The sequence below is a fragment of the Salvelinus namaycush genome, chromosome 3 (assembly GCF_016432855.1).
Source record: "Salvelinus namaycush isolate Seneca chromosome 3, SaNama_1.0, whole genome shotgun sequence".
In the NCBI taxonomy this organism is placed as follows: Eukaryota; Metazoa; Chordata; class Actinopteri; order Salmoniformes; family Salmonidae; genus Salvelinus; species Salvelinus namaycush.
Window position 1 is genome coordinate 35,193,053 of NC_052309.1, and position 18,594 is coordinate 35,211,646.

The window sequence follows — 18,594 nt, forward strand, 5'->3', positions numbered from 1 at the left end:
ACAGCAAGAACTGGCAAATCTGATGCAGTCCATGAGGAGATTCATCTCAGCCTATGCTTCCCTCCAGTCCCTCGACTTCTTGGCACTGACGGAAACATGGATTACCAATGATAACACTGCTACTCCTACTGCTCTCTCCTCGTCTGCCCACGTGTTCTCGCACACCCCGAGAGCTTCTGGTCAGCGGGGTGGTGGCACTGGGATCCTCATCTCTCCCAAGTGGACATTTTCTCTTTCTCCCCTGACCCATCTGTCTATCGCCTCCTTTGAATTCCATGCTGTCACAGTTACCAGCCCTTTCAAGCTTAACATCCTTATCATTTATCGCCCTCCAGGTTCCCTTGGAGAGTTCATCAATGAGCTTGACGCCCTGATAAGTTCCTTTCCTGAGGATGGCTCACCTCTCACAGTTCTGGGTGACTTTAATCTCCCCACGTCTACCTTTGACTCATTCCTCTCTGCCTCCTTCTTTCCACTCCTCTCCTCTTTTGACCTCACCCTCTCACCTTCCCCCCCTACTCACAAGGCAGGCAATACGCTTGACCTCATCTTTACTAGATGCTGTTCTTCCACTAATCTCATTGCAACTCCCCTCCAAGTCTCCGACCACTACCTTGTATCCTTTTCCCTCTCGCTCTCATCCAACACTTCCCACACTGCCCCTACTCGGATGGTATCGCGCCGTCCCAACCTTCGCTCTCTCTCCCCCGCTACTCTCTCCTCTTCCATCCTATCATCTCTTCCCTCTGCTCAAACCTTCTCCAACCTATCTCCTGATTCTGCCTCCTCAACCCTCTCCTCCCTTTCTGCATCCTTTGACTCTCTATGTCCCCTATCCTCCAGGCCGGCTCGGTCCTCCCCTCCTGCTCCGTGGCTCGACGACTCATTGCGAGCTCACAGAACAGGGCTCCGGGCAGCCGAGCGGAAATGGAGGAAAACTCGCCTCCCTGCGGACCTGGCATCCTTTCACTCCCTCCTCTCTACATTCTCCTCTTCTGTCTCTGCTGCTAAAGCCAATTTCTACCACTCTAAATTCCAAGCATCTGCCTCTAACCCTAGGAAGCTCTTTGCCACCTTCTCCTCCCTCCTGAATCCTCCTCCCCCTCCTCCCCCCTCCTCCCTCTCTGCGGATGACTTCGTCAACCATTTTGAAAAGAAGGTCGACGACATCCGATCCTCGTTTGCTAAGTCAAACGACACCGCTGGTTCTGCTCACACTGCCCTACCCTGTGCTTTGACCTCTTTCTCCCCTCTCTCTCCAGATGAAATCTCGCGTCTTGTGACGGCCGGCCGCCCAACAACCTGCCCGCTTGACCCTATCCCCTCCTCTCTTCTCCAGACCATTTCCGGAGACCTTCTCCCTTACCTCACCTCGCTCATCAACTCATCCTTGACCGCTGGCTACGTCCCTTCCGTCTTCAAGAGAGCGAGAGTTGCACCCCTTCTGAAAAAACCTACACTCGATCCCTCTGATGTCAATAACTACAGACCAGTATCCCTTCTTTCTTTTCTCTCCAAAACTCTTGAACGTGCCGTCCTTGGCCAGCTCTCCTGCTATCTCTCTCAGAATGACCTTCTTGATCCAAATCAGTCAGGTTTCAAGACTAGTCATTCAACTGAGACTGCTCTTCTCTGTGTCACGGAGGCGCTCCGCACTGCTAAAGCTAACTCTCTCTCCTCTGCTCTCATCCTTCTAGACCTATCGGCTGCCTTTGATACTGTGAACCATCAGATCCTCCTCTCCACCCTCTCCGAGCTGGGCATCTCCGGCAAGGTCCACGCTTGGATTGCGTCCTACCTGACAGGTCGCTCCTACCAGGTGGCGTGGCGAGAATCTGTCTCCGCACCACGTGCTCTCACCACTGGTGTCCCCCAGGGCTCTGTTCTAGGCCCTCTCCTATTCTCGCTATACACCAAGTCACTTGGCTCTGTCATATCCTCACATGGTCTCTCCTATCATTGCTATGCAGACGACACACAATTAATCTTCTCCTTTCCCCCCTCTGATAACCAGGTGGTGAATCGCATCTCTGCATGTCTGGCAGACATATCAGTGTGGATGACGGATCACCACCTCAAGCTGAACCTCGGCAAGACGGAGCTGCTCTTCCTCCCGGGGAAGGACTGCCCGTTCCATGATCTCGCCATCACGGTTGACAACTCCATTGTGTCCTCCTCCCAGAGTGCTAAGAACCTTGGCGTGATCCTGGACAACACCCTGTCGTTCTCAACTAACATCAAGGCGGTGACCCGTTCCTGTAGGTTCATACTCTACAACATTCGCAGAGTACGACCCTGCCTCACGCAGGAAGCGGCGCAGGTCCTAATCCAGGCACTTGTCATCTCCCGTCTGGATTACTGCAACTCGCTGTTGGCTGGGCTCCCTGCCTGTGCCATTAAACCCCTACAACTCATCCAGAACGCCGCAGCCCGTCTGGTGTTCAACTTTCCCAAGTTCTCTCACGTCACCCCGCTCCTCCGCTCTCTCCACTGGCTTCCAGTTGAAGCTCGCATCCGCTACAAGACCATGGTGCTTGCCTACGGAGCTGTGAGGGGAACGGCACCTCCGTACCTTCAGGCTCTGATCAGGCCCTACACCCAAACAAGGGCACTGCGTTCATCCACCTCTGGCCTGCTCGCCTCCCTACCTCTGAGGAAGTACAGTTCCCGCTCAGCCCAGTCAAAACTGTTCGCTGCTCTGGCACCCCAATGGTGGAACAAACTCCCTCACGACGCCAGGTCAGCGGAGTCAATCACCACCTTCCGGAGACACCTGAAACCCCACCTCTTTAAGGAATACCTAGGATAGGATAAAGTAATCCTTCTAACCCCCCCCTCCCCCCCCTTAAAAGAGTTAGATGCACTATTGTAAAGTGGTTGTTCCACTGGATATCATAAGGTGAATGCACCAATTTGTAAGTCGCTCTGGATAAGAGCGTCTGCTAAATGACTTAAATGTAAATGTAAATGAGATGCACTGCAGTACTTAATGCAGCTGGTGGCCACACCAGATACTGACTGTTACTTTTGATTTTGACCCCCCCCTTTGTTCAGGGACACATTATTCAATTTCTGTTAGTCACATGTCTGTGGAACTTGTTCAGTTTATGTCTCAGTTGTTGAATCTTATGTTCATACAAATATTTACACGTTAAGTTTGCTGAAAATAAACACAGTTGACAGTGAGAGGACGTTTCTTTTTTTGCTGAGTTTAATTATTCACACCCAAAACCTTTGGCAGCGATTAAAGCTGTGAGTCTTTCTGGGTAAGTCTCTAAGACCTTTCCACACCTGGGTTTGTGCAACATTTGCCCATTTATTATTTTCTATATTCAAGCTCAATCAAATTGGTTGTTGATCATTGCTAGACAACCATTTTAAGGTTTTGCCATAGATTTTCATGTAGATTTAAGTCAAAACTAACTCAAAGTTAATTGCTTTGCCACATATTTTGAAGTATTACTTTAGTACCTTGTTAAACATTATGCATGTTTGGAATGTTTTCTATTCTGTACACCGGCTTATGGTAGTGAAATTAACATTAAATTCTCTGGCACCAGCTCTGGTGGACATTGCTGCAGTCAGCTTGCCAATTGCACACTCCCTCAACTTGAGACATCTGTGGCATTGTGTTGTGTGACAAAACTGCACATTTTAGGGTGGCATTTTATTGTTGCCGGCGCAAGGTGCACCAGTGTAATGATGCTGTTAAATCAGCTTCTTGATATGCCACACCTGTCAGGTGGGTGAATTATCTTGGCAAAGGAGAAATGCTCACTAACAGGGATGTAAACACATTTGTGCACAATGTGAGAAATATGCTTTTTCTCCATATGGAACATTTAGTTTTTATTTCAGCTCATGAAACCAACACTACATGTTGCGTTTATATTTTTGTTCCGTATACAATGTTGATCCATCTTCAGTTTTTTCCTATAACAGCCATTCAACTCTGTAACTGTTTCAAAGTCACCATTGGCCTCAGGGTGAAATCCCTGCATGGTTTCCTTCCTCTCTGGCAACCGAGTTAGGAAGCACACCTGTATCTTTACAGTGACTGGGTTTATTGATACACCATTCAAAGTGTAATTAATAACTTCACAATGCTCAAAGGAATATTCAAAGTCTGCTTCTTTTTTTTTTACCCATCTACCACTACGTGCCCTTAAGCGAGGCATTGGAATAACTCCCTGGTCTTTGTGTTTGAAATGTACTGCCTTGACTGAGAAACCATTCAGATAATTGCATGTGTGGAGTACAGAGATGAGGTCATCATTTAAAAATGAAATCAAATTGACTACCCTCAATGATCATGTTAACCACTTATTGCACACCTAGTCCATTCAACATTCCTTCTGAACTTATTTAGGCTTGCTGTAAAAGGGGTTGAATACTTTAAAAAAAAGATGAAATGTATTGTCTATTTATTTTACATTTCTAAAACATAACTCCACTTTGGCATGGGGTAGTGTATAGGCCAGTCAATTATTATTTTAAATCAATTTTAAATTCTGTCTGTAGAAAAAGTCAAGAGGTGTGAATACTTTCTGAACAGGTCAGACTAAACCTACCCAATTTTGTTCTGCCCATCAATGACCGTTGGTGAGCAGGCAAGAGGCATTTTATTAGGCTCCCCATTAGCTGTTGCAAAAGCAGCAGCTACTCTTCCCGGGGTCCACACAAAACATATACAGAACATTAATAGACAACTGCTCAAGCACAGATCTACATACACACAGCCTACATATCAATACATGCACTATCTAGGTCAACGAAGGGAGAGGTGTTGTGCCGTGGGTGTTGCATGATCTGTTTTGAAACCAGGTTTGCTGTTCATTGGAGGAATATGATAGAGTTCCATGCAATAATGGCTCTATATAATACTGTACACTTTCTTGAATTTGTGGGACTGTGAAAAGACCCCTGGTGTGGTTAGTGTGTGTAAGTTCACTGCAAAACAATTTAGAACTAACAAAAATTAAAGTGATTCAGTCAGTCTCAACTTTTAGCCAAGAGAGACTGGCATGCAGAGTATTTGTGCATTCGTAAAAAATTCAGACTCCTTCCCTTTTTACATTACAGCCTTATGCTAAAATATATTTTTTCCCAAAAATCTACACACAACACCCCATAATGAAAAAGCAAAAACACATTGCAAATAAACAGAAATACCTAAGTATTCTTGATTTGGAAAAGCACACCTGTCTATAAGGTCCCACAATTGACAGTGCATGTCAGAGCAAAAACCAAGCCATGAGGTTGAAGGAATTGTCTGTGGAGCTCCAAGACAGGATTGTGTCAAATCAGAGATCTGTGGAAGGGTACCAACACTTTTCTGCAGCATTGAAAGTCCACAAGAACAGTGGCCTCCATTCTTAAATGGAAGAATTTTGTAACCACCAAGACTCCTCCTAGAGCTGGCTGCCTGGCCAAACTGAGCAATCGGGGGAGAAGGGCCTTGGTAAGGGAGATGACCAAGTACCCGATGGTCACTGACAGAGCTCCTCTGGAGCTGGGAGAACCTTCCAGAAGGACAACCATTTCTGCAGCACTCCAAATATTAGGCCTTTGTGGTAGAGTGGCCAGACGGAAGCCACATGACAGCCCACTTGGAGTTTGACATTCACCTAAAGGACTCTGACCACTCAGATTCTCTGGTCTGATGAAAGCAAGATTGAACTCTTTGGCCTGAATACCAAGCGTCATGTCTGGAGGAAACCTGGTATCATCCCTACGGTGAAGCATGGTGGCAGCATCATGCTGTGGGATGTTTTTCAGGGGCAGGGACTGGGAGACTACTCAGGTTCAAGGGAAAGATTAACAGAGCGATCCTTGAAGACCTGCTCCAGAGCGCTCAGACTTGATCAGAGAATGAACATTTGCTCCTTTGACTGGTTGGACATGTCAGTTCATGCTGCAAGCGCTCTGATCGGTTGGAGGACGTCCTCCGGAAGTTGTCATAATTACTGTGTGTCCATGGAAGGGGGTGAGAACCATCAGCCTTCTACGGTTTGTATTTAAGTCAACGTACCCAGAGGATGGAAGCTAGCTGTCCTCCGACTATACCATGGTGCTACCCTACAGAGTGATGTTGAGCCTACTGTAGACCTTTGCAAGTGTTTAACAATTATTTGGTGACACGTGATTATAGTATAGTTCAACTTTTTGTGAATGGGGCAGTATTCGGAAGTTTGGATGACTGAGGTGCCCAAAGTAAACTGCCTGCTACTCAGGCCAAGAAGCTAGGATATGCATATAATTGGATAGAAAACTTATTTGGGAAATTTTAGAGTTAAGGGTAACTTTTATGATTTTTCACTGATGGTCAACCGCTTCCTGAGGAGCCTCCACTGACTAGTTTAAATTCTATAGCTGTGGGTGTCACTGAGTAGACTGATAGCCCATTTCATTCATCCACAATCCATTAGTAAAACTGTACAGTGAAAAGTATGCCCCCAATGCAATTCTGAAGTCTAATATATCCATTGAGATGAGATTTTTACTTTGTCAAATTAGCATGTTCTTGAATGTGTAACAGTCCAAACTTGTTTTGCATCATCTAGTTCAAATATGGCACATTCCCATTTGCACTTTCAATGAGGTACTTTTATTTTTACAACCAACTGTATAGGCCACCATCGGTAATCCTTATTGTGGCTAGTTTCTCATAGCTAAGTGACATGGGCAATTTGCACAGCGAGTCTGTCAAAGGGGGCATGATTTGACAAATGTAATCCAAACCCTAACTTTACCTCTTGTGACAGAGGTGTCAAGTTTATGATAACCAAAGTAATACCACTTAGGTCAATTTTGACACTAGAATAAAATGTTTGATGCCACAGGCCATTTTCAAAAGGATTAGTTGGATTTTTAGGGGGCAGTTCCTCTTCAATGCAGTAATGTCTGTTTTAAACAAGTCCAGTTTATTACATGACAAGAGGTATTCTTCAAAGTAGGCTTCCAATGCAATATACTCCCTTAAATTTAGATTGAGATGTTATCCATCCAATGAATTTGAACATGAGCTTTCCCAAAATTCAAAAGGCACTTACCCATTTGAGCCATCCTTGTTGCATGTTACCAATTGAACATGAAAAAGAAAACCGCTCACTGCTCTCGTTAGTATCACTGCTTTTTATTAAGAATCTGCTTCAAGGCCTTCGTCAGAGCTTCTTTAACATGATCTTCTCCAAAGGCCAAAAGCTATTTGAAGCCTGCAAGGCCCCAGTGGATTCCTTCAGTAAACAGCAAAGGCATCTGAAAATTGTCAAAAGAACAAGGCTGTTAAAGAGTTGGTATTTAACTCCTTTAGAGCTACATCTAGATGGAATCATATTAATAAAGAACTCCACTGTTAGCCCAGGAAGAAAATGTTAAGACTGGGACAGTTAACCCCATCAAGCTTGTCCTGCTTACATGAAACAGTTGATGAATAAAATACTAATTCATGATATATTAGTACACAAATTCTAATCTAAGTGGACAAACAAGTACTTTTCACTGAAGTCTCTGCAATGTATTATATTTAGAAACAGGTCACAACCTCCATGCAGATGTATGTGAATGTGATCCATTGCAGTCTGGCTGGAGAGTTCAGCTAATATGATAAGGGGGCCTCCCATCCAGCCCCATAATTAAAATGACATCAGCTAAAAAGTTCACTCATCTTGCTGGAGTCCGGCCCACTGTTTAGAGTCAAAGGCCATTTCCTTAAGAATGATGCACCTTGACAGATGATCAAGCACCTCTTCAACCACTTCTGAAACAGGAAACCACATATTAAAGCAGTTCAAGGCTAGATAACTGGTTGGACATTTGGAATGAATGGTTAAGTTGACCATTTCCTGCAAGTTATCATATCTACGCAAATAGGAGCCACCAATGACAAAATATTTGCATCAACCAAAGAACCCTTGCAGAGCACAAACTGTTTTTCAAAAGGTCTCAAAGTACTTTTGGGGGTTCATTGTTGGGGGTTCAACCCATCAAAGCCACACTGTAGAAATTCAATTATTAGATGGACCACCAGTCTCAACCCACATTAGTGGAAAGGATGCGTTCAGAGGGCATTTAGACTGAATAGCTCAGAGAAGATTTACAACCAATCCCACCTTGGTCAGTGACAATACAGAGTCAGGAAATGCGTCACCTCAAAGCCTGCCACCAAAACCTAATGGGAATATTTTCAGTTTGAAATGGAGCATACATGGCCATTGGCCAGAGTGATATCAGGGAAAATTAGGCTGCGTTTACACAGGTAGCCCAATCATGATATTTTTCCTGACTTACTGGCCTTTTGACCAATAAGTTATTTTTCAGAAAGACCAATAAGTGAGAAATGAAAAAGGCTACCAGTGTGAACAGAAGTTAAGGATCCAGTTTATGGGCTACATACCATCGGTTGCCAAGTTACTGGTGAACTGGTTCCAAGTCCTGAATAGCCCCCGGTGATTTGAATAAATAGAAAACAAGTCAGTATCTCAACAGGATGTGATTAAACTAGCTATTACAAACATTTGGGTATTTGCAGGAAGTCAAACAGTTCATTTTGATATAACAGCTCAGAGAGAAGATTAAAATCAATCACACATTGGTCAACAACACCCTTGAGTGTCAATACCAAGTCAGGAAATGCTTCATATCATCATAGCTGCAAGTGTCAGAACACCATACTATATGCCATTTTGTTGGTACTCATTAGGTTAAAAACCAGGAACTTAATTAGACAGCACTCCAAAAGAAACCAAACCAGTTTCGACATGTTTTACAAGATTATCGTCTAACCATTTGGCCATTGAAGTAAGAACTACTGGTAGCGTGATCAAAAAAATAAAATAAAAAATAAATAAAAATACATACCCGTTTAGTCTCATCCTCTTCGACGTATCAAAGACTTAATCAGAGGCATTGTAATCAACTAGACGATGTAGTGGTTTGGTGCCTTTTCCCTCCTGTAATGCGTGAGCCATCCTTTTAAGTAAACTAACTTGATTGGATAGTGTCTGCTTGGGGTGTTCTATTGGCTATCACTTGGGACAATAATTACATGTCAAATTAGTGTAATGATTACACAGCTGTAAATGTTGTGTAATTGAACAAACCAGGGCCAGGATTGGACAACCACAATCACTATGGTAGCATCTTTTGTGTAGCGCATCATCAGAATAGCAATTTGTCTGTTTCTATATATCGCAGGTGTGTACCATCTGGCCCTCTTGAGACGTGGAAGGATATGCTTTTCAATTGATGCACATTACAGAGAGAAGCCAGACAATAAAATAGTCTGATTCTCATTAATACATCCAAGCCGTCTGGAGCATTATCAGTAATTCTGGAATAAACAAGGTGGAATGTTCGCAGCTAATCAGAAACATCATTTTATGTAAGGGCAGATTGCCAAATTAGATGGGGCACGGCCTGCCTTAACTTGAAGGATCTGGGAATGGGATCATCTGTATATCTCTGGTATACTATGGTTGTGTTCCTCTGCTCAGACGTTGTTGACGTGTGTCAGCTCTTACAATGCCGGATAGGTATTTTACGTATAAACTAACCAAATGTTATTGCAATCTGGCGCCCAATGGCACTGTCGATGACGTGGCACGGAACCATTGGTTGATGCATGCAATGTCTTAGCAGGGAAACACGACCTAGGTCTTCACAAGATATAATCAGCTCATAAAATATAGACAGGAGTACGCAGAGTAGGGCATGGAAATAACAAAATAAGATGAGTCTTTATTTAACATTCATTAACAAGATTTGAAAAGACATGCTATTCCACAGAACCTTTAATAGACTACATTATGCACAGAAAGCAGTAAATGTACCACAATACCCCATGTGTTGTTATATCCAAAATAAGTCAGGTTTTAACAAATTGACAGCATTGTTTTCCCATCAACATACAATCCTTTTGTTTGGTCAAATAAACTTTTTTCAGAGGGGACATTTACAACAATTAAGTATGACCTGAAGAAAACAATGTGACATTCTAGGATTAACACTAACTTTCAAACTAAACTACAAGTGCACTTTTGTCTTTTTCCATCACATTGAAAGGAGATTCTTGGTCAGAAAAATCTTTGTTTGGAATGTTAACTTCTTTTTTTAAAGCCGAGAAAAAAATATTTATTCAAGAGAACTGGCACCATTGACTGTATTTACATTCCTCATTCATAGCTCACCACTCAAACCCACCAATAAAGCGTTAAGAATTAAAGTATTCAATAAGCATTGAGTTATGATCATCGTGCCAGGTTCATTGCATCAGTGATATATTCAGTAACCCTCTTCATTTTAATCATAGCCGACACACTTCCATAAAAAGTAATGGTGCTAATGACATTTGACACTGGTTACTTTATCATACAGTAAGCACCCTCTCTGCTGCAATAATACTATTGTAAACATGTTCAGACAAGTATTAACATGTCAGTGTTGTTTTGAATAGAACAGGAGCAATTTCCTTGCCATTTTTGGCACATAAAACATGTTTTGTGCCAATGTCATAAAGAAATATAATGCATAACAGTGGATATGAATTTCATGTAGTCATTCTATTATTTGTCAATGTTTATACTGTTTTGTTATATAAGCCAATGCAAGTTCACTAAACTATACTTTGGTGAGCATATACATTGTAACTTCAATATTAATTTGCTGTGTGAGCAGGTAGTATCTCTTATTTTAACAATAATTATAAGTAACTTAAAATAAATAAGCAGTCCTTCACTAATATGAGGAGATTACAAGTCTTAACGTCGAAGCACCGTAGCTATTCACTATCTTTGACACCACAGAGTAGCCTATGAACTAAAGGACAGTTTATAGGCTTGGGAGGGAGTTCTATATAAAATATGGATTATAATGCAGATCAAATGAACATACCCCCCAAAGCATGTCTACACACAGCATTTGTGTGTGCTCCTATTCCTGTCACCTACTGAGAAACATTACACTGTTTGGTGCAACATGAACAACTTCAAAAAGTAAATTAACTGTTGTTTCCACCCGCTTCTGTGTCTGCTTACTGCCATGATCTGTGTAAATCATAGCCTGGCATGACCACAATAACACTGCCTTGTGAGAACAAGCACGCAGTAAAGTTTGACATCTTATTTTGATTTTCACCACTTCCTTTATGAATTGTGGAGAGATGGCACAAACTAACAAAATAACCCTCAAGATATTAGAATAGAAGTCCTATTTTAATTTACCTCAATACATCAGATCCTACTTCTCTCAGAGACAAGACACTATTTTCCAAAACAAACATACGCTAACCTTTGACCTCAATAAATTAGTAGCGTGGGAGAAATCCTTAATCCTCCCACTTATTCAGTGGAATTTTGGTGCTTCTCAATGCCATTGAGAGTGGACAGAAGAGCAGAAAGAGGAGCTAAAGAGCTCACACTGCCTGTAGGCCTCTCTCGCACCCATCCAGCTGCACCTTAATCTTGTGCAGTTCCTCGATCTCCTGGTGGTGGCGCTCTGTCTTGTGGCTCACCAGAGAGCGGTAGAAGTGGATGGTAAATACCACAAAGATCACCCCCACCGGCACCATGATAATGGTGGAAGCCAAGGCCGCCTGCCAGCCGCTGTGCCCTGGCGGAGCGGCGGACGGCACGGCGGGGCCACTACAGTTCACCTTAGATAGTGCCAGTTCGGCGGCCGCCACAGCCACCTGGTTGGCAGCACCAGAGTCCACGGGCAGGAACTTGATCCAGCAGAGCAGCACCACCTCGGCCAGGAAGAGCAGGATGCCCAGGGCGGTGGAGAAGCCCCAGGCCAGCTCAATGTAGTGGTGCATGCGCTCGTGAGGTGACTCACTGACCGAGTTGAGGTTGTGGATGTTGCTGACCGCCTCCACATGCGGCAGGATGCAGGTGCTGATGAGCAACGCAAATAAGTGTACAGCCACCAGCACCGTGGTGCACACACTAAAGGCGATGAGGAGCATGCGCGGGTAGTTGTACTGCATCTCCAGCTGGACCTCCACCATGGCCACCTAGCATGGCACAACAACATCACCATCATCATCATCATCATTATCACAGTCCACCACCACAGTGAGCGGGATAGCTACTAGCATAAATGTCTAAACTGCCTACTTTTCAGATTGGTTCACATGCTATTAATAGCAGCCTGGGAGTGAGTGAGTGTGCTTTTTTCCCTCAAGAGGTTTATCTGAAAAATGTCTCAGTCTCTAGTGATACAACGTACAGGCTGCCAGGGAAATTGATCTTGAAAACAACTTTGAAGGGATTATTATCCCTGGAAAATAGTGGGGTAACTCACCATAGCAAAGCCTGAGAGCAGGGCAGAGGTGCGGCTGGAGGCTTTCAGCTTGGCCCGGCTCAGGTAGAGCTTCCTCCAAGACAGGGCCTGTACAGAGTGGTGATTGGAGGTGACCAGCTCCAGGTAGCTGCGGCGCACCCAGTCCCTGTAGTCCATCCCTCCACCCTCCGGCATCTGCTCTGAGCCCCCCGGGGCCGGGGAGCCCATGGGCACGTTCAGCTCACTGCTCATGGCAACTAGCAGACAAGGAAGGATGGCAACATTAATAAAAGGAAATAAAATAAAATACATTTAGAGTTAATGTTTGTCGGTGTGCCAATTTTACAGTGTGGTCCAACACATTTGAGACACTATGGCTGAATTCTTGAGACGTATCCAAAACTAGACTGCTCACGTTGCTGGGATTCCATTGTTTTATGACTGGTTTGCATCACCTGTCTATAGTTAAGCCCAAAAAAGCATGGCTATTGCCAGCTACACAAAATCTTGAGCAGTGAGTGATTGAAAGTATGGGTTGTGCCTTAATGCCAGCTGCAGCAACAACAAAAAAGTGCCAGGTTTACATCCTTGTCAATTTTGACTAAGAATTTAACTTGTGTTTGACACATATACTAGAGATTTAGACAACTTATTGTAAAACGTCTTCTCTTTTTAGTCATATGGCTACATCCTTGTCAGGAAAGTTCAACCTGATACGATCATGATGTCTAGTAGGTAGGTAAATCATTTACAACTTGGCCAAATTATTTGTAGCTGAACAATTCATTTTGTGCATGATATTCCTGAAGCCTGTATTACGGGTATTGTTCCCACACAGACATATGTCCATGTTACTGCACTTGTTTACGAAGACAGACGACCACCTGTGCCAATTAGCTTGCTCGAACACCTGTGTGTAAACGTACCTGGGGAGGAAGTGTAGTTCGTTGGCTGGAGGCACACAGATGTATGGATCTGTGCAAATCTGCTACAGTAAGTATATATATTTTATTTGAAAGATGTTTTCTCGCCGATATGAAAGATATGGAACTTATGTTTTGAAAACCATATCAAACGCGATGATTGACGTTTCTAAACGTTAAAGCAGAGCGTCGGGATTGTAGTTCACATGGTTCCACCAGTAAGCGGTGTTTATAGCTGAGAACCAGTGGGTTAATATCTACAGCTAAGCACCCACCAAATTAATTTCGCGCTCACGCTAGCCAACTGTTTTATTGCTTTCTAGACAGCTTCAACCTTGCTCTCTGGCTAGAATCAACAGTGCGTGGAATATCAACTAACTAGCAAACAAACCATCAGGGAAAATAACAGGTGCAACCTAGCTAGCCATGTCATAATAAAATATTAATTTCAGTCATTCCAGCGTCCAACTGCTCCGAGGTGTTGCTAGTACGGCTAACGTTACTCATATAATATTGACGATGTGACTTCCTAGCACTCTGGCTAGCATCGCGTTGGCTAAGTTATTGACAAGCTCAGTAGGCTGCTACACGATTCTTGATATAGTTTTACCTTTTTGCCAAGACGTCCTTTGACCTATTAATTCATCCACAAACCTGAGCTAACTTCGATGAATGAGAGGGTGATTAAAATACTTGCTGTGAGAGACTTGACTACAATCTTTCCTTCGCCCTCACTGTTATTTTAGTCCGGAGCATTCTGGTCACGTGATCCAGGGCAGAGTACGAAAACTTCCTCTGTGGATGTTTTATGGCAGTTGGCAACCAACTAAGGTGCATTACCGCCACCAACTGTATTGGAGGGTGGACCAGAGACAGGGAAGGTCTAAAAAAAATCCTACACAATATTCTCGTCTCCCCACGGAAACGAAATACATAATTAAATCTTACATCCCTTTGAAGATTTCAGCAGCAGTACACTTAATCTTGGCTCTTCAACCCCATTACTCCTCAAATCTAATAACAATCGCTCCCTTTCATATTTCTGGCACTGAAATAGTGGAACACGTTCTGTCTCCATTTCCTGCTGACAATGATCACACCTCCCAGTTGGATGTTTCCCCACCAATTTCAATGTACGATTGAGCCTTGTGTGTCCCAGTCTCAGCCTTGTGATTACCCTTTCATCCCTTCTCTCTCGGCCTGATGACCTCCCTGCCCCCACCTTTTCCTGAATCTTATAAAGGCGTCTTCCCTTTCCCTCCTCATCCACAACTCTTCTAATTTGTTTTTAACCCCTTTTTAATCAACCGGTAAGGCTTCTACTTTACTGATTGACAATTCCATCTCAACATTAGGATGTTTAAGAGCCTGCTTGACGATAACATCCACCTCCTCATTCCCCTCTACTCCCACATGAGCTGGTGCACAGAGGAACATCACAAATACCCCCATCTGTTTCACCCTATAAAAGCACTGTAAAACCTCAAACAATAAATACATTCTGTCTGCTCCGAGACATTAATTGCAGCTCATCAGTGCTGCACAGGAGTCAGAGCAGATGACTGCCTTGTCTGGCTCACCACCCCCACCCACTCTGCAGCCAAGAGTATGGCCATCATCTCCATTGTGTAAACATAAATGATCCATTGCTCTTTTTGTCACTGCCACCTTACATGCTGTTGTGCAAATGGAATAGACAACAGGTGGAAATTATAGGCAATTAGCAAGACACCCCCAATAAAGGAGTGGTTCTGCAGGTGGTGACCACAGACCACTTCTCAGTTCCTATGCTTCCTGGCTGATGTTTTGGTCACTTTTGAATGCTGGCAGTGCTTTCACTCTAGTGGTAGCATGAGACGGAGTCTACAACCCACACAAGTGGCTCAGGTAGTGCAGCTCATCCAGGATGGCACATCAATGCGAGCTGTGGCAAGAAGGTTTGCTGTGTCTGTCAGCGTAGTGTCCAGAGCATGGAGGCGCTACCAGGAGACAGGCCAGTACATCAGGAGACGTGGAGGAGGCCGTAGGAGGGCAACAACCCAGCAGCAGGACCGCTACCTCCGCCTTTGTGCAAGGAGGAGCAGGAGGAGCACTGCCAGAGCCCTGCAAAATGACCTCCAGCAGGCCACAAATGTGCATGTGTCTGCTCAAACGGTCAGAAACAGACTCCATGAGGGTGGTATGAGGGCCCGACGTCCACAGGTGGGGGTTGTGCTTACAGCCCAACACCGTGCAGGACGTTTGGCATTTGCCAGAGAACACCAAGATTGGCAAATTCGCCACTGGCGCCCTGTGCTCTTCACAGGTGAAAGCAGGTTCACACTGAGCACGTGACAGACGTGACAGAGTCTGGAGACGCCGTGGAGAACGTTCTGCTGCCTGCAACATCCTCCAGCATGACCGGTTTGGCGGTGGGTCAGTCATGGTGTGGGGTGGCATTTCTTTGGGGGGCCGCACAGCCCTCCATGTGCTCGCCAGAGGTAGCCTGACTGCCATTAGGTACCGAGATGAGATCCTCAGACCCCCTGTGAGACCATATGCTGGTGCGGTTGGCCCTGGGTTCCTCCTAATGCAAGACAATGCTAGACCTCATGTGGCTGGTGTGTGTCAGCAGTTCCTGCAAGAGGAAGGCATTGATGCTATGGACTGGCCCGCCCGTTCCCCAGACCTGAATCCAATTGAGCACATCTGGGACATCATGTCTCGCTCCATCCACCAACGCCACGTTGCACCACAGACTGTCCAGGAGTTGGCGGATGCTTTAGTCCAGGTCTGGGGGGAGATCCCTCAGGAGACCATCCGCCACCTCATCAGGAGCATGCCCAGGCATTGTAGGGAGGTCATACAGGCACGTGGAGGCCACACACACTACTGAGCCTCATTTTGACTTGTTTTAAGGACATTACATCAAAGTTGGATCAGCCTGTAGTGTGGTTTTCCACTTTAATTTTGAGTGTGACTCCAAATCCAGACCTCCATGGTGTTAGGATTTGTGTTTATTGCACTATAACCCAATGCTATATCACATGTGATTGAATATTAGCAACTGTTGGCCTGGGCGCCTGGGTGTCTGTGTGTGTGTGCTGGAATTAACAGTTAGCCCCAGATAAGTGTGCTGGGAAGCTGTGGTTAGCCTTGAGCGAGAACAGTGTGCTTTTGTATACAGGTGCAAATAGCGCAGACAATGTTGCAGAGCTGTCTGACCTCAGTCTCTGGGGTGAGGGAGCGTAATCTACACAGCAACAGCGCCGGGACACCAAAGAGCGCAAAGAGGCTAGGACTAGCCTGAGCGCCGGCGATAGGCTGAGCAGAGTTTAAACCACGCTCAGCCTCTACTGTGATAGGCCAACAGACGGGTTGGAACTAGTCTGTCACAGTATAAGAACAGCTGTTTACTTACATCCTGCCAGTTCCCTGTTCTACCCTGCGGGGTGGTGCAGTGAACCCATATATATGAAAATTGCATTTACCATTTATCGCTTGAGTTTAATAAAAATACTTAAAGTATATTCGGTGACTCTGAATCACATTTTGTCCTGATACCATATTTGAATTGACGCAAATCCCTTATAATGGGTTGATAAATTTGATTTCCATTGATCATTTTTGTGTGATTTTGTTGTCAGCACATTCAACTATGAAAAGAAAAAAGTATTTAATAAGAATATTTCATTCATTCAGATCTAGGATGTATTATTTTAGTGTTCCCTTTATTTTTTTGAGCAGTGTATTTAATAAGTAGACATGCACTCATAATTAACTGTAGCGCATATAAAGCACCCACAAGTTACCAGTGGCTGAAAACACAATCATCGCGGGATGAACGAGTGACGAATTTCCGGCCAAGGGTGGTCAATTTAAAAAATCATTCCTTCCTCTGCAAGTGTATACTCGTCAGACGTCATGATACGTCATCAGAAGTGTCCACTTAATTTGAGGGCTGAGGGGATAGGGTGTGTCTTAAGTGTTTGGACCGCAGCCATAGTCAAGAAAGCATTGTATTGTGTTCTTAAATGTTCACTTACAACTGAATCTACTCCTGCCTCAACAGTTCTTACCCTCTCAAGCAACCCTAGATCTATCACTGGCTGAGGGAGCAACCAAGGTGGGATAGCAGGAAGAACCACAGAGGGACTAAACTCCATCCCAAACAACCCCATCTCCCTCACCATGCCAATGCCTATCCACCCGAAACTTGTATTCAGATGTCATGTTCCCAGCACTCTAGGAGCACCTTTTTCGTAGGATGTGTAACCTTATGTCCTTGTAGGTTGACCCAATATGTCATGGTTAGCTGTTGTCTTAACTTTAACAGCATCTCTCCCAAAAAATCGAATTGTTTATGACTGGAGGTAGCCTTTAACAGAGACACAAAGAAGATTATTTGTGGCCCAGATCTTGACATGATCCATTTTAGGTAGTAAACTACGAACGTTAAGATGTAAAAATGTCAAACCTTTTCTGCATTTAAAATCACACAGTTTCAATACAAGTCAGATTATTTGAGATTTCAGAACAACCTGTACTTCGCCCTGTTCACCCCGGAACAGGGTGAAGTATTACAACTCCTGCAGCGTTGATAGTGCAATGAGTCCTTCATTTTAATTAGTCCTCTACTCTCCAGAAAGTAAGTCAGCCTTTCCGTTATCATCCTTTCCATAAATTTACATACATGAAATGTCAACGCTATCAGACTAAAGCTTGAAGGACTAGTAGGGTCTTTCCCTGGTTTCCGTATTGGCACAACTATAGCCTGCTTCCAACTTCCAGGCAGTTCCTGCCACACCTTATTGTAAAGGCCCAATACTTTCCCCATTGCAGTGTCACTGAGATGAGCCATCATGATGTAACACATCTCATCCTTCCCGAGGAAATGCTACCCCAGCTTTAGCTAATGCTCTCTTCATCTCAGCCAACGTAAAAGGGCCATTCAATGTATCCCCGACCATCTTTCTCTGATCCACGACCCCCGGCTGTTCTCCTCTGACCCTCTCTCTCCCACGTTGCCCCTCTTCGGTCAGGTTATTTGAGCTGTGCACCTTCACAAATGCTTGGGCTAACATGCCTGCCTTCTCAGTATCTCTCACTGCAACAATTTCCCCACTTTTCAGCACGGAGAAATCCCAATCTCGTCTGACCCCACTCATCCTCTTAATAATCCCCCATACTTCTCCCACAGGATCCTGCCTATGTTTCCACAGAACCGGTGCCAATACTCCCTCTTAGCTGTTCTAATGATCCTCCTTACTACTGATTGTTTATACTGAATCAGGTGCTGGTAATTATGGGACCTTTTCAACATTCTGAAAGCCCTGTTCCTACACTTCACAGCTTCTCTACACTCCTCAGTCCACCAGGGAACTGCGTTGACCCTTTCTCCCCTGCCTTGTGG

General features: G+C 44.5%; 1 protein-coding gene and 1 non-coding gene across 3 annotated transcripts; both read right to left on the reverse strand.

Annotated features, from left to right (window-relative positions):
• Positions 1 to 8,557: 8,557 nt before the first annotated feature.
• On the reverse strand, positions 8,558 to 8,652 carry LOC120045239. Its single transcript, XR_005476670.1, has one exon. It is a non-coding gene; the product is annotated as a Z30 small nucleolar RNA (small nucleolar RNA).
• A 1,053-nt stretch (positions 8,653 to 9,705) lies between these two features.
• Positions 9,706 to 13,964, reverse strand: LOC120030797 (protein orai-2-like). 2 transcript variants are annotated; one of them, XM_038976252.1, is made up of 4 exons: positions 13,813 to 13,964; positions 13,206 to 13,267; positions 12,301 to 12,536; positions 9,706 to 12,010 (listed from the first exon to the last, which is right to left on the reverse strand). In XM_038976252.1, the coding sequence occupies exons 3-4, from the start codon at positions 12,529 to 12,531 to the stop codon at positions 11,411 to 11,413; spliced, it is 831 nt and encodes a 276-aa protein (XP_038832180.1). In that variant the 5' UTR covers positions 12,532 to 12,536; positions 13,206 to 13,267; positions 13,813 to 13,964; the 3' UTR covers positions 9,706 to 11,410. The 2 variants fall into 2 exon arrangements, with proteins under 2 accessions (XP_038832180.1, XP_038832172.1); XM_038976244.1 differs by lacking the exon at positions 13,206 to 13,267.
• Between the last annotated feature and the right edge of the window lie 4,630 nt (positions 13,965 to 18,594).